The sequence below is a fragment of the Pyrus communis genome, chromosome 6 (genome assembly GCF_963583255.1).
Source record: "Pyrus communis chromosome 6, drPyrComm1.1, whole genome shotgun sequence".
NCBI classification, from domain to species: Eukaryota; Viridiplantae; Streptophyta; class Magnoliopsida; order Rosales; family Rosaceae; genus Pyrus; species Pyrus communis.
The window spans coordinates 26,708,389-26,724,079 of NC_084808.1; the positions used below are offsets into that span (position 1 = coordinate 26,708,389).

General features: G+C 36.8%; 1 protein-coding gene across 3 annotated transcripts; it reads left to right on the forward strand.

Moving 5' to 3' along the window:
- Nucleotides 1-8,434: 8,434 nt before the first annotated feature.
- LOC137737200 (WPP domain-interacting tail-anchored protein 2-like) lies at nucleotides 8,435-12,515 on the forward strand. Of its 3 annotated transcripts, none has more exons than XM_068476610.1 (5): nucleotides 8,435-8,658; nucleotides 9,547-10,116; nucleotides 10,220-11,355; nucleotides 11,549-11,744; nucleotides 12,015-12,515. In XM_068476610.1, the coding sequence occupies exons 2-5, from the start codon at nucleotides 9,621-9,623 to the stop codon at nucleotides 12,020-12,022; spliced, it is 1,836 nt and encodes a 611-aa protein (XP_068332711.1). In that variant the 5' UTR covers nucleotides 8,435-8,658; nucleotides 9,547-9,620; the 3' UTR covers nucleotides 12,023-12,515. The 3 variants fall into 3 exon arrangements, with proteins under 3 accessions (XP_068332711.1, XP_068332709.1, XP_068332710.1); XM_068476608.1 differs by having other exon boundaries at nucleotides 11,549-11,740; XM_068476609.1 differs by having other exon boundaries at nucleotides 9,578-10,116; nucleotides 11,549-11,740.
- Nucleotides 12,516-15,691: the final 3,176 nt, after the last annotated feature.

Here is a 15,691-nt window from a genome sequence, read left to right on the forward strand (position 1 = left end):
AAATTTTTACACTTTGTGTTGGTTTAATAGAAGTATTTTTGCACATAAAATTTAATCAAAATTTCGAGTGCTCGTGTGAGCATCAAACAACACTGTTAGGATTTTTAAACACTTCTAATTATTTATGTATGACATTAATAAAAGTACTTTTGATTATTTAAAAGCGATTTAAACTTTTCTAAAAGCATTTCTACTCCTAGAGAAGGGAAAGACAAGACGGAAAATAAACTAAACACACATGTAAAAGTTAGTCTATATATTATGATTAAATACTACATAAAAAATGATTAATCATCTCGATGTGCAATGTAAGAGAAAGAATGAATAAACTGGGTTAGTGGGGGATAGTCCAATGGAGAAGACAACGAAAACAAAACCCCACAGACTCAGGCTCAGGCTGAGGCTGCTGCCGCCTTGTTAAGGAAACAAATATTTTTCATTGCGAAGGAAATATTGATGAAATACTACGTGTTTTTATATAAATAGTGAGAAATTTTATTTGTTAAATTCTTAACTTTTTAATATACATATCTCTTTATTTGTATAATGATACGTGATGTACTACCTCGTGTGCCGATCAAATAGAAAAATCTCTCGTTAAGGAAACAGAGATTAAGATTCCTCCATATCAATTTCTCCAATTAAATTATGAGGAAGCCAAGAACAAGGCAAATGGGTTATTGACACGTGTAATTGTGTGCTCTTCTGTATAGGAGGCCAATTGATTAGTGTCATTATCTGAAATATACACAAGAAAGTTAGAAATAAATATATTTATAATATATAATAGGAGTATAATATCAACACACTTCATTTTACTTCTTACATATCTTTTTAATTTTCGACCATCGGATCAGTGAATTGAAGAAGATCAACGGACATAAATTATCAAGGAGTATGTGAGAAGTAAAATAAAATGTGTGGATAGTACATCCCTTTATAATATAGTAGTGAGGGTAGGTTCATGGTATTGGTTGGCAATGGATGGCTCTCCTTTTGGGAAATCAAAAACAAAGCAAGCAATCAAATCCCATCCATGGAATGGCAACATGGGATAATAGGAGAGTGGGGATTCAAGATCTCTTAACCAGAGCTTTAGAATTATTTAACCTCGATCAAAGACTCTAAACCAAGTATGTTCATCATGACTTTTAATCAATTGGACAAGCACGTTTCAGACTTCTTCGAATTATGTAATTTCATTATTGTGCTTACAAACAGTGTCATGCAAGTTTAAATTTACGCACGTACAAGAATTTTTAATTATTAAACTTAAAACTTGTCAAAACAATAAGTTATAGTTTGACGATGAGATAACGTATTCACAATAAAATTACGTAATAACAAATCATATGTAATTAAGTATCAAACTCATTACACACTCTTGCTTATATATGTTAATGGAACTTGATACTTTTTTCAGTCAAATGAGCTAGACAATTATCACCAAAACAAATGCTAGTTGATCTTTAACATTCTTATATACATTTCAATTAAAACATGTGTGCATAATTAAGAATTTATAACTAGAAAACCCAAGAAATTATAATTCAAGTTAAACAAATTGTCCAAGTGAGACAGCCATTCAATATATGTCCTTCTTAAGTTGCAAATCTATTTCTTCCTTTCTCTCACCAAATTGTTTAAAAATTAATTAAAGTTACTTTCAAGGAATTAATCAATTAATTAAGGAAGTAAGTGCATGATGGAATATGTAACTCGAATTGCACAGCGCATTTTGTTTGACTTGGCCATATTCCTATGAACGTATATTTAGTTAAGTTAAACCTTAACTAATTAATAATTAGGATGCAAATTAAGATCTTGAAGAGTAGAGGAAAGGAAGAATGTCAGCTGGGCTGGGTCTACAATGGACACAACAGATAATATTATGATCTCCTCCAAAAAAATATATATATTTTGATGATGAATTTCATGCAAAATCATTACATTGAATCATTATAAGATGCTGGTCGAAATTGAATGATTGTTTTCAAGCTTTTTTGGCTTCTTTTGGCTCGCTTTTCTGAAACCCTAATTCCATATGATCCACCTTTTTTATTTTCAAGCTTTCTAAGCAGATTATGCTTCTTTAAAATGTGGGGGTCTTTCCTGTTCCTTTTCCTTTCCTGTTCCTTTTCCCCTGGATTTTTACCTTTTGATCTCTCCTGCAAAAGTTGCAAAATGTAAGAGAAATAATGGACCTTTGTATGGTATAGCATTGTGATAAAAGAGTGTCTGCTATTCCACCTTTCTCTCCATGCATGCATATGAATGGAGAGACCAGAGACTCGTAGGGACTGCTAATAGGACTCTTTAAGCATATAGTAGGTAGGTACAGATAAACGGGTGAAAAATCAGGTCTTGTAAGGTAAAGTGTCGATTCAGATCACGATTTCTTGCCGTAATAGCAGTACTGATCATATATGGATAGTGGTAACACACCTATTTTTACCTCTCACATATTATTGTTAATTTTTTGTCATTGATCTTCTTCAATTAATCCAATTCGACGATCGAAAATTGAGAAAAACGTGTGAAAAATGAAAATGGATGTGTGGATACCACTACCCATGTTTATATTATTAACGGCTCAAAATAATTTGTGATTTGGTATTGTAGACTGTCGACGTTAATCCTTTTTGAGTGTGTAGCGGTCACACTGACTACAATAATTTGTAATTGATATTTCATGAACGTCTAATATAAAATATGAGTCGGTAAATCATGCAGCAGCGAGGGCCAACTATACCGTTAAGAGTTTATCCTTACTCTTATCCATGTGAATTCACTAGCTACCTATATAAGTTGAACCTAGAACTTTATCATTTATCATTATCTTCGTAATTTATCTTGGAATCACTAGCTCCTTATTATGCTATACGGATTCTCCCTTCTAAATCCTCTCCCCTTCCCTTATCTCTCACTTTCATTTTTGTCTTTCTCTTTCTATAAAGAAATCAATATAAAATGTTGACGTGACTTAATTGTGACGGTTCAAATAGAAGAAGATTGGAGAGGAGAAGAATTTGGAACGAAGAGAATCCTACTCCTATGCTAAAACCTTATTAGTGAAATATAATGCTTAAACCCTTTTCCTCCACGTTGCTTATTTCGGATGATGCTCTATCAATGGCTTTCCTTAGTACTTGACACTACGTGTCCACCATTTAAACAAAATTTGCAGTCACATTACAAATATTTGTTCCGAGTACAAGCTCACGAGCAATGTTTCTTGTTTGGTAAGGATAATGTCTTTATCTAATCCAAAACCCTAATTGATCAAAACACCGCAAAAAGTCGATGAAAGAGTAAATGCAGATGCATGGAAAGCTATAGCTAGCAAGTATCGAAACGTCACACCCTAATTTAATAACATGTGGCTTCTGCAGTGTTTGGTGACGCAGACACAGTGGGAGATTTGTTTCAATCCTTTTGTGTTGTTTTTTGCTTAGTTAATGATACATGGCTAACAAAAGATAGATAAAAACACTAAGTGGAGGATGGGTCCAAAAAGATGGAAAATCATTTTGCTTGGATGGGATATGTGTATAAAGACTCCTTAGAAAAGTAATATGGAGGCTTTTGGATTGGAAGAGAGTGTCTCTCTTTGTAGGGCAACGGATAAGAGTACTGTTGTTTGAGCATGTTTTTTCCCTACTTTGACATCCTCTGCTTGCCGCTTGGAAATTAAAGTGAGTGTTTGGGATATCGAATGTTTTGTAATTTAGATTTTAGTGGTCTGGCATGCAGATGTTTCAGTATTTAGGTATTGTTTGGTATACATGATTGAACTAGATAAGAGAAGAGTGATTTGTAATTTGAAGAAATTAGAAGAAGATTAGACATGAAAATAATTTCTCTCTTGTTATTCTCTCGTTTTGAGAAGGATTGTAATGGCTATTTTTTATTTTTTACTTTTTTTTCTGAGTAATCTCTCTCCTAGCTCCAAGTTGGCCACAACTTTTTCATTTCTTCTTTCAACGTGCTTTGTAAATAGTGATTTATCCATTTCATTCAGTCCAATTCTTTATACCAAACGATGATTTAGGAGGCTTTCCTCACATGGATTAAGAGAGAGATGTATATCATTTGCAACTTTTAATAGTATTTCCATTAAGAAAAGTACTCCACCTCTGCGTCGAGGTTCTTAAATAAGTCAATTCACATCTTCGACCTATGCTGCTATGCTATGCATAACTCCATTGAAAAGGGGGAGTTTCTTTTGTATTGGCTGCAAACGAAGTGCTACATCAAACTATTGTCTCAACCGTACAAATTCTTAGGACCGAACCACTGGATCACGTGAACGTCTAGCTGAAGATACATTAGGTGCTGCCAGAAGGGGACGAGTGGACATGATTGGGGTGTTTTTGTGTCTTAAGTCGGTGGGTTACGTAATGGTTTTCCAAACCCTTTTCCTCCAGGTTGCTTAGTTGGGCTTGGTGTGGTGCTGCGATGCTATTTCTGGCCTGAACATCGATTATCTCCTCGTTGGCGGCGACCTTGGAGGCCGCTGACTTAGCAAATGTGGCCGCGGCGGACTACATCTTATTTTGGGAATTAGGTTTATTTTGTAATGGTTTGTTGCCTTTAAATTTTTTTGAGTCTAAACTTGTGTGGGGCTTTATTTTATTTTTTGGTTGTAGTTCTCATTTCATTGGATTTTTTTACGTTTTTATGTCTGCTTTATTTAGAGCAGTTTCACCCCTAACACATATGCGCCAGTATCCAATGCATTTATCCACTCAATGAACAGTGATAGACTCCAATGAACAGTAATAGGCCAAATGCATTTCCACCCCTAAAAAAATGTGTTGGCAAAAAGTCTAAAAATGTGCTGGCACAAACGATCTCCACCTCTACAAAATGCGCTAGCACCCAGCCCATTTAAAATTTTTTAAATTTTTTTATAAAAGAATAAATAAAAAAAATAGTTTTAATTTCGAATAAGATTTTTAACCAATCTCGTCACGCCACGTGTCATTATCCGAAAATACTATTTTGTTAATAGATTTATGCTAAGATTTGCAACCAATCCCGACGCGCCACGTGTCACTATCTGTTTACAATAATTTAGCCAAGATTACGATAAGATTTTCAACCAATCTTATTACGCTACGTGTCATTATCTGAAAGTACTATTTTGTGGATGGATTTCCGATAGGATTTTCAACCAATCCTGACGCACCACGTGTCACTTCTTGTTTGCAATAATTTAGCCAAGATTTCGATAAGATTTTCAACTAATCACGTAGTGCCATGTGGCATTGTCCAGAACCTCATCCTTTATTTTTTTGTCCATATAAACCCTACCTCTCTATGTCCATCCTCACATCAAACTCAATCCTTCTTTTTAGCTCTCAATCCTTCTTCATCGTTTTCAAATCTTGAGTTTTTTTTTACAATGTCTTCTTCAAGGAGAGTGCATAAACAATTTGAGGAGTAACAGAAAAGACTGTTGGCACAACATGAAGAATTAATCAATCTCGAGGAAGGTGGAGGTGGAGATGAAGCTTTCGCAATTGATGAGGATGAGGATGATGACCATAAAAGGCAGAGGGCCTCACATTCCCGCCATGTCATGGAAGTTATGGGTCATATAGCCAAACCCAAACGTGTCACAAATTTCGATAGATAAAGGGAAAGACGAGGTAAAGATCTCTTGGAAGATTATTTTATTCCCAACAGCATATTCCTTGATCATGTTTTTAGACGTCGTTTTAGAATGCAACAAAGTTTGTTTGAAAAAATCATAAGGGCAATTTGCAACCATGATCCATACTTTGTGCAAAAAGATGATGCTTTTTGTGTTCTAGGTCTTTTTCTTGAGCAACAAATTACGGCTGCCTTGCGAATGCTTGCATATGGAGTATCTGCAGATTAAGTGGATGAGATCGCGAGGATTGGAAAAACAACTGTTCTGGAGTCCCTGATACGGTTTTGCTCTGCAATTGAAGCCCTGTACACCAATGAGTACCTCCGGACACCACGCCAAGGGACATGCGAAGGCTTCTGAGGAAGGGTGAGATGCGAGGCTTCCCTGACATGATTGGAAGCATCGACTGCATGCACTGGACTTGGAAAAATTGTTCAAGTGCGTGGCAAGGAGCTTATGGCGATAGAAAATGAGCAAAAAATATCATTTTGGAAGCGATGACTTTATTTGATACATGGATTTGGCCTACTTTTTTTGGTGTTCCAAAAGCTCAAAATGACTTAAATATCCTTGCCCAATCTCCAGTGTTCGACGAATTGTTGCAAGGAAAATCGTCGAGATGCATATATTGGGTTAATGACCATAAATACGACGGACCACACTACCTTGCAGATGACATTTACCCAAGGTGGTCGACGTTTGTCAAAACAGTGCCATATCCACAGAGTGAAAAAGAAAAACACTTCGCAAAATGTCAAGATGGGTGTAGGAAGGATGTGGAGCGTTGTTTTGGTATCCTGCAAGCTTGTTGGGTGATTGTTAGGTTTGCTGCTAGAATGTTTGATGTCGAGGCTCTTCGATCCATCATGATGACGTGTATTATTCTCCACAACATGATTGTGGAAGATGAGTATGATTATGATGTCGTCAATGAATATGAGCCGGATCCGATGAATAACTCAAGAACATGTATCTATTGTGCTCATGACCGGACCGAAGATCCCGTGCAACACGAGCCGTTGGAACTGGATAGACGTTACAATGAATTGATCGTTCAACGGTACATCGCAAAACGCTTTCGTAATTTTACTCCATGAATTGATCATTCCAGACCGAAGACCTTGACTACTTCTGGCGTCTTTTCCATGTACATCGCAAAACTTTTTCGAAATTTTACTCCACATTTCTTGCTTATCCATCTCATTACCCATAATCGGGTCATGAGTTGTGTGAACCCAACATTCACACAACGTAACATCTTCAATGAGCTTCCACGAAGTTATTTTTTTCTCTCAAAGTGTAGAAAATATTGAAATGTAGAAAGTGTAGAAAATATTGAAATGTGGTATAAGGTGGAAGATGATGGTTAGGTATTTATAGATAAAATATTTAAAATATTTCTATATTTAAAAAAAAAAAATTATGTTTTTTTTTCATAATTTTTAATAAATTTTAATTTAGTTAATTAATCTGGACCGTTGGATTTGAAAAATATTCAAATCCATCAGCCTATAAGGCACCACGTGGCCAACGGTTAGAATTCTGACTGTTGGGCCTTTTTTTTTTAATTGTGGGGAAGAACGTGGACCGTTGATATGTGATCAGACGGTCTAGATCAAAACTGAAATTCAAATTTTTTTTACAGTTGGAAATCCAATGGTCTAGAAAAACTAGCCATTGGAAATCCAATGGCGCAGGCCGTCCCATGTGGTCTCCCTGGTTGAGGTTTGAGTGCACTGTGCATGCGGGCCCCCGTCTACAAACTTGTCGGCTACTCGCGCCCACGTGCGCCTATATTGCATGTGCCTGGCGCAAAAAAATTTGAATTGCCCTTCGACGCCATGCTGGCGTCAACATGGCATCAGATGGTCCGGTCCCAAAGTCTGTCAATTTTGGGTTGGCTTGGAGACCAGCTTGGGCTAGGTGCTAAGCAATATGTTAGGCTAAAGAGACTTCCCTAGGTGCTGGGCTATTTTTTTTGCTGTGTACCGGCCTATCTCACCCCAGATGGAAGTGCCCTTATGTAGGGGTAGGGCTACAATATTCTCTATCACTAATATAGTTTATTATTTTTCAACGAAAAGAAGTAAAATATTGAAATCCCAATCGCCTGCACAATACAGATCCTCAATGCAATTATTGCTCAAATATTTAAACAAAATTTAATAACTTGGTTCTTGAGTTCTTAGTCTTATCAGCTCCTCCAAAAGAAAAATACAAAAAAAAAATAAATAAATAAATAAACAAAAGAAATGTCTAGATAGGAGAAATTTTTAGGTTTGACTGTTCAGACAAGGTCACATCCACGGAAAAGGGATATTCTCTGGATCCATTCCTCCTAATCCATCAAGTTTGGAGATCCAGATCGTTGAAATTAGATCCAACGGTTACAAATAAGAGTCCACTTTAAAAGTTATAAAAAATTAACTGTTAAATTAAATATCAACAGTTCGGATCTTCAAATTTAATGAACTCCCTTCCCCACATCCACCAACTACGAGTTCGTATTTTGATTTAATTGACCTTAAGTTGGCCTTATTTGATTTTGTCCGTTATTGTATACGACGGTTGGATACAAGAACTTAACCTAAAATCAACGGGCTACAATAGAATAGAATATGATAAGAGTCATAAATAATCGCAGGTGGACACGATCGTCTGAGTACTGCGTACGTTGTAATGTTGTCGTAGTTAATTTACTACTCAATTATTGGAGTGAAGGAGCTGCTGCCTACGTGGAGTAGGTGCCACCGTGCACCGCACAACACACAACATTCTAAGTACGGCAGCTGTTACTTTCGTTTTGTTTTTGACGAATTGGAGCCCGCGCCTCTCACCTCATCACCTTCACAGATCCCACAGCCCAGCAAACCAGTGAAACCACCACACCCAGCAAACCCCAAAAAGTCCACCTTGGTCTGACGGTTACCGTTAAACCTACTGTTTAGCTCCCCGCTGGGCTCTGAGAAGACCCAGCAAAGCTTTCTTCCCACTCCCAGGTATTTTTTTGAGGACCCAGGCAGAAGTTCAAACTTCCCAGAAAGCCTTTTTTTTTTTTCTTATTTTATTTTATTTTATTTTTTGTATAATTTTTTATTGCTTTTTCTATATATTTAAATTTTGCATTCATTTTTTATTCCTCAATTCTGCAAATTTGTTTGTTTAATTTGCTTAATCATTGGAACTTTGTTGTATTTAGTGAAAGTCTTTAGCTTCAAAACTTTTATGCAGAGCTGTCATGTCACAAATCTGGATGTTCTTCATTTTGTTGCATATTTTGTTGACAAGACGATATTTTAAACTAATCTAATTTATAAGGAGGTAAATTCGAACTTGGATGCAAAGTGGCGTGCTGCCCGACTGGCCTAAGCTGTTGTTTAAGAGAGAGAAATGTGTATGAACGGTCATACATATTAATTTCCCGTAGAGTTTAGATCTATAATCCTGGAAGAATATCTCTGATCCATCAATTTTAGTGGATAGATTTAGCTTAAAGCTTTTGTATCCTTAGTCCTTACCAATTATGAGTAGGGATTCTGAAGGGAATGGTTAATCTAATTTGGTGCTTGTATCACTGAAGTGATAATTTTGGAGAGTAACCTAGTAGCGGCTTTCGCTGCTAATTAGGCAGATGCAATGCCATTCTGAATGTGTTTTCCCACCTAACGCGGGGACATCAATGTCGACAGAATTTGATTGAGTTGTGAAGTTTCACTTTCATTTTTAGCTTACACTGAATTTCAGACGTTTGCTTGTTATTTTTGTTGCTTAATCTCGATTAGTCTCTTCAAGTGGTGGTAATATGGATTTAATTATCTGTACCAATGACTATATTTTGGGGCTCATTCATATCATTTCTTGCTCTAAAATAAGTTTGCCTTGCTCAGCCTTCTCTTTTGGAACTTTTTCGATACTCAGAGAGAAGAGATCAGGTTGCGAAAGCACGAACTGAGCATTTGGCATGGAAGACCACGCTGTTTGTGATATCAATGTTGTGCCATCTAACGAGTCTGGCGTGCAGGAGTTAGAGAGTTCCATGAAAGTTTTAACAAAGGTGGACTTGGACTTGGCATATTCTTCTGAGAAGTTAGCAAATCTCCATGTACCTCTGATGTACCTTTTGGCTCAGCAAAATGATCTTGAGGCAATGGCCACCGCGAATGACTATATTCTGGCAGACTCTATTGAAAAAGTATTGGTATTCAATCTCCTGTCTAGCATTTTAGATTCTGAGGTCAGAGAGCTGGACAGCTACATGGATAATCTCCGGGTGGAAATTGTTGATGCGCATCCAAAAATATCTTCGTGCAGACACTTGGGAGAACTGTACTCTATAATGAAAGGAAAACTAAATGATTCTGAAGAATCACTAAAGCAATCTCGACAGCAGATTTCAGAGGTCAAGATGCAGTCAGAAAGGTTTCAGAGAACCGTTCTAGCTTTCGAGCATGAGAATTGTAAGTTCTAATTTTTCCGTCTAGTTTGGAGATTCTTTAAATTCAAATAGAGACGATGCATTTTTACATGGTTATTATTTACATGAGGCACACATGTCAACAGGGAAAACTGACATTGCCATGGATTTATCCGAGAATGCACAACTGTCGAATAAAAATGCAATGTCAAATTTAAGGATGCCTAGACAACAAAGACATAATCTATGGATGCTGGAGAAGTCTCTAACAAGGGAGCTATATCTTGAGAAGAAATTAGCTGAGTCAAGACAAAATGAAGAAGAACTTAAAGTGAAGCTACATCATACTGAACAGGTATCATTTCGCATGGAAGAAGCTGCGGAAGTTGTTTGGGGAAGATTTTTAGAGGCAGAGAATGCTGCTGAGGTTCTCCAGGGAATTTCGAAGGAGTTATTAGGTAGACTGCAGCTTGTTCATTTTAATCTGAACGGTTCAATTCAACGAGAAAGTGAGTTAAAATCCAAACTTCAAGCTAGTCTGGAAGAGCTTAGAGCAAAAGATACTGCTTTGCAGAAGCTCCACAATATCCTTGCCGAGAACATTAAGAAAGATGTTGAACTGTCTGCTTTGAGAGAAAAGGTGACGCTCCTTGAGAAACAGCTGAAAGAATCACAGCTCCAGTTGAAGAATGCAAATGCCACGAATGAATCAAGTGAAGAGAAACTTGGGGAAATGGAAAGTTTAGTTGCCTCTTTGAAAGGAAACATCTATGTAGCAGAAGTTAAGGCTGAGAATGCAGAACTTAAGGTTGCAGAATTAACAGGAACAAATATGGAACTCACCGAAGAGATGAGTTTTCTCAAAGGAAGTGCTACTGGCACAGAAAAAAAGGTTGGAAGTCTCGAGAAGCAGCTGAGGGAAGTAGAGATACAATTACAGCATGCCAAAGCATCCTCCGAAGCAAGTCAAGAACAGCAGAATATGTTATATGCTGCAATCTGGGATATGGAAACTTTAATTGAAGATCTGAAATCAAAGGTTTCCAAAGCAGAGATTAAGATAGAAAGTACTGAGGAGCAATGTATAATGTTATCTGAAACTAATGCAGAACTAAATGCGGAAATAACTGTTCTAAGGGATAGGGTGGAATACTTGGAATCGTCTTTGGATCAAGCTAACAATGCAAAACTTGCAAGTGCAGAAGAACTCAATTCCAGGATCAAGCTCATTATGGATATGGCAATGCAACTGGCCGTAGAAAGGGAGCGCATCCAAAATCAGGTATGTCTTGTATAACCAACTCCCTCTAGTGCTCAAGTCCCTGTTTCAAATGAGAAATCTGTCTCTTCGAATACGTATAGGAAAATAGAAGTCGCTGAATTGACACCGAAGAAAAAAATGCAAGGTGTCCGAGTTAAGAAAAATTACAAGCATATTCATAGTATTTCTGTTAACTATAGTTTCTTCTGTGCAGATGCATGCCTTAACAATGAACAAAAAACTTCTGGTGGAGAAGATATGGAACACCAAAAAAGATGCAACTGAGTGCTGCAATAAACACATTGACAACAACGAGCTTCCGTCTTTCCAGTGTAATCCTCCAAGTGCTACTTCTATAAAAACATCCGTGGAAGATGTGACGTATTCTTTAGATAAAAGTTTCCAGGCAGGTATTCTTTTGGATCTTCATGCATAACCAGGACTGCCTGCCACTTGTATAACTGTCAATTATTAAGGGGTGACAATATAGTTTTAAGTCGCAGCGGTTGCAACGAAATTTTTAGTTGTCTTTGTTTTCCTTTCAAAATCATAGAACTACATAATGAACAGGAAGACAGAGTTTGAGATGGACCTTTTCTGTTTTTTTTTTTTTTTTTCCTGATTTATTTGCTCATTCTGGATCATTCTTCTCACAAATTCTTCAATATTCACTGAATCAGGTGGATGAAGCGTCAGCAGAGGCACCTGACTGTGATAATGATGCGGGGGCTTCCAGTTCTGTAAATAGTCCCACTGGCTCGGATACAGAACTTGACACTGTCGAAGTGGTAGAGGCCAAACGCCTGAGCCTCAAGCATGTTTTCATGGTAATTGTTCTCATATCAGCCATATATTTGCTTAACCAGGAATCTTTCCTCGTTGACGAATTGTGACGAATAAGCTTTCTCACGCCTCTAACATCACGATAAACCTTTCATACCGGTGACACATTGTTCCATGATATTTTCTTCTGGAGCACTCTAGTTCTCTACACTGAGCGTGGTGTCTTGTTACTAGGATTTCTAGGTTCTGCAGAATAAAACGGTGTTTAAGCAGGACGTATTGTATTGTTCGAGAATTCGTTTACTGTACATATAGGTTGTCTGTATGATCTATCGGCTTTTCGGTGGAATTTGGAAATGAGCAGTGTTTTCCACAGGGTGATTCAAATTCGAAGCTAAGTGTACAATTTAACAAGTGATTAAAATTTAAAAAGGAAAACTAATGAAAAGGGTTTGAAAACTTTGAGTTTTAATGATAAGGACAAAATAAAGGGTAAAGTGAATAGTATCAGTATTGACTTTTTACTGTAAAAATGTGGTTTTTTATTAAAATGAATAGTATCGTGGGCTTTTCGTTAAAATTCCCAATTTAAAAAGGTCAAACTAGTTGCCTTCGGCGTAACGTGAATTTCGAATGGTTGCCACTTGGTAATCGGATTATGTGACGTTTAATCTTCTTATGATCACCAAGATTAGAAGCAAAGCAATAACGCCAATGAAATAATAAAGGTATTAATTACTTTAATTATTCAACTCAGACAATGTCATAGTACTATAGCCTTATCCCCTTGTTCGCATTTCACGGCAATTGGTTTGGTCGAAAATTGGCTTCAACTTGGAGTTGGGGACGAGCGTTGCCACCATCACATATGCATTCGCCGTTAACGCAGCGCCAGGGAAATCCTTCGCACACACTGCTGCAGTCTATCATCCCCGGACACCGGAGTTTTCCCCTTGCTTCAGCTCCCGGCACGTTCCACATTGCCATGCCTGTATAAATTACAAACTAATTTAAACCAATGTGTCAAAGTGAAATTGCGTGTGTGAGAGAGAGAGAGAGGGAGGGACTAACAAGCAATTATAGTAAAAAGAAGGACCAAAGAAGCGAGCTTGAAAGATGGTTTCTTCTCCATATTGTTCTTGATATTGTTGTGGTTGAGGAACTTGTAGAGTTGCTGGTTTCAGTGCTTTGTATAGCGAAGCGGATCATTTTGCACTTCATTTTATAGGAGACGAAATCAAATGAAACGGGAGGTCAATTCTATGTTTAGATTTCAAAAAATCCTCCATATTAAGAAGGGTGTATTCAATTGGGATTTTGAGGGATTTTAATTCTTTTAATGAATCTATGGGTATTCAATGAGGATTTTAAGTGATTTTCTGAAATTAAAGGTGTATTCAATTAGAATTTTAAAACAGTTTATTAAAATCCTTAGAAATCCGGGTGTATTCAATTAGGATTTTAAAGAAATTTATAATATTCTAATTGTATTAAATTAGAAATTGATTTTAAAGAATTTGATAAAGTTGAAGAATTAGAGGGAATTTGAGAGATTTCGTAATGTATTTTAAGCATCTACAAATCTCACCTCTCCCCATGAGATTTCGGGGAAATTGAATCAAAATTTTATATGGAATCTCTACAAATCAATTAAACTCCATAAAAATCCATGAATTTATAAATCCATTAAAGTCTCTCAAATTCTCAATTGAATACACGCCCTAAATTAAATCATGAGAGAATGAATCATTCTCCATAACGAGATATTTGTGAAAAATATTGATGACATTCAGAACCCAATTTTAACGCTTGCAATTTTAGGGTGTATTGACACACTCCAACCGAAGTTGATGCATGCTAGTTGACACCCGAGGGTGGCGTAACCATAAAGGAAAGTGATGCATAAAAATATGGATAAATTTAAATCGAAACTAGGATTTATTTAAGCTAATAAAGTGTGTGCGTAATAGTGGGAAGAACCCATAAAACACAAATGTTTAGAGCATAGATGACAAAGGTAGTGTAGTCAAAACTAATTAAGTACTTAATACATAACCGAGAAATGCTCCCTACATTTATTTAGGTATGTCAGAATCCAACAGAGTTTCCTCATATGCCATAGAGAATTCAACTATCTAAGACCTGAAGGGGCAAAAAAAAAAAAAAAAGGTGAGTGGGCAAACACAAGGGTTTATAAAACACATTTATTTTCTGAACATACTAACCCCTCGCTGTAAAACATGTATAATTTCCAGAAAATCATACTATGTATAAATATGAAATCAAATGCAAATCAACAATAATTCCCAAAATATGCCAATCATAATATCTCAACATTAGCATAATAAAATCAGCTACTCATCGATCTATGCTAGCACACAAGTCGGAGTCGCCTAATGCAACTTGTACAATTGAACTGATGCTTATTAATCTATGCCAACACACAAGTCGGAGTTGCCTAATGCAACTTGTACGACAGGACTGGGTGTAATCATAATATACGCTCTAGTGCTACAATTACGTGAAGACTGGCGCTATTCACGATCACATACGAGTCGGAGCTGCCTATTGCAACCTGTACGACAAGATGTCGAAGTTGCCTATTGCAACCTGTATGACATGACTGGCATCTATTTAGATCCAAGGTGAGCGTGCGGTGTGGATGTGAACATACATGTGAAATACTAGCCCTGGCCCTGGCCCAGGGTGAGCATTAACATTGGGTGCAACAATGATGAGCAGACTACATAAATATAAGCATGCCATAACGATTCAATAATTCTAGTCAACATAATAAACTTACATGTGCATCCCGTAGTATTATTTTAGCATTTCACAACAGTACAACATTTTTTATAACATTATTTAATCATGGCATAATAGGCATGAATCAATTCAAAAACATTTGTAGAAACTATAAAACTTTATATACCATATATATAAAAACAAACGTCTACTCACTGATATGTGGTCGGATCGTAACCTTATTGCCTTGCTTGACCTCGTACTTCTTCAGGATAATTTTCTCCTATATGTGAAATAACTAAAATAATTAATTAATTAACACATACACAAAGAGGCTAGGAAAACCCCCATAGTTTGCTCAAACAGAGGGTTTAATATACAAAAATGTTCTACTCGACGTCTTGGACCCGTACACGTCAAGCACACATCGACCGGAGGCCGGACGCGCCTTCACGCGCAGGTCAGAAACTGACAGACCTAGGGAATATTCCGTCAGACTTGACGGAATATTCTGTTAAATAGTAACGAAACCTAACGATGTCAGAATATTCTGTCAACTTTGGCTGAGAAGAAGAAAAATCTGATTGGGTGCAATAATGTGGGAAAGTGGTGGTGAGGAAAAAGGGCATGGGTCCAATTCTTAAAGGAAGAAGGGGATAAGATTTTCAGATTGTGTACCGTAAGTCGTACATCAAAAATCTTCTCCTTATCAATAATAGTGTCTCCCACACTGATAAATTAACACACGCGTGTACCAAATTTTCCTGTTGTTAACGTACTTTAACTGTGCTTAACTTTTTCGTTACAACTCTGATTTGGGTCTAACTCG

Bases quoted from the DNA above. Each gene is read 5' to 3' on its own strand.
- LOC137737200 (XM_068476608.1), top strand. From the start codon at position 9,621: ATGGAAGACCACGCTGTTTGTGATATCAATGTTGTGCCATCTAACGAG. The intron at 10,117-10,219 runs GTAAGTTCTAAT...ACATGTCAACAG, and splicing joins AGCTTTCGAGCATGAGAATT to GGAAAACTGACATTGCCATG. The intron at 11,741-12,014 runs GCAGGTATTCTT...TCACTGAATCAG, and splicing joins CTTTAGATAAAAGTTTCCAG to GTGGATGAAGCGTCAGCAGA.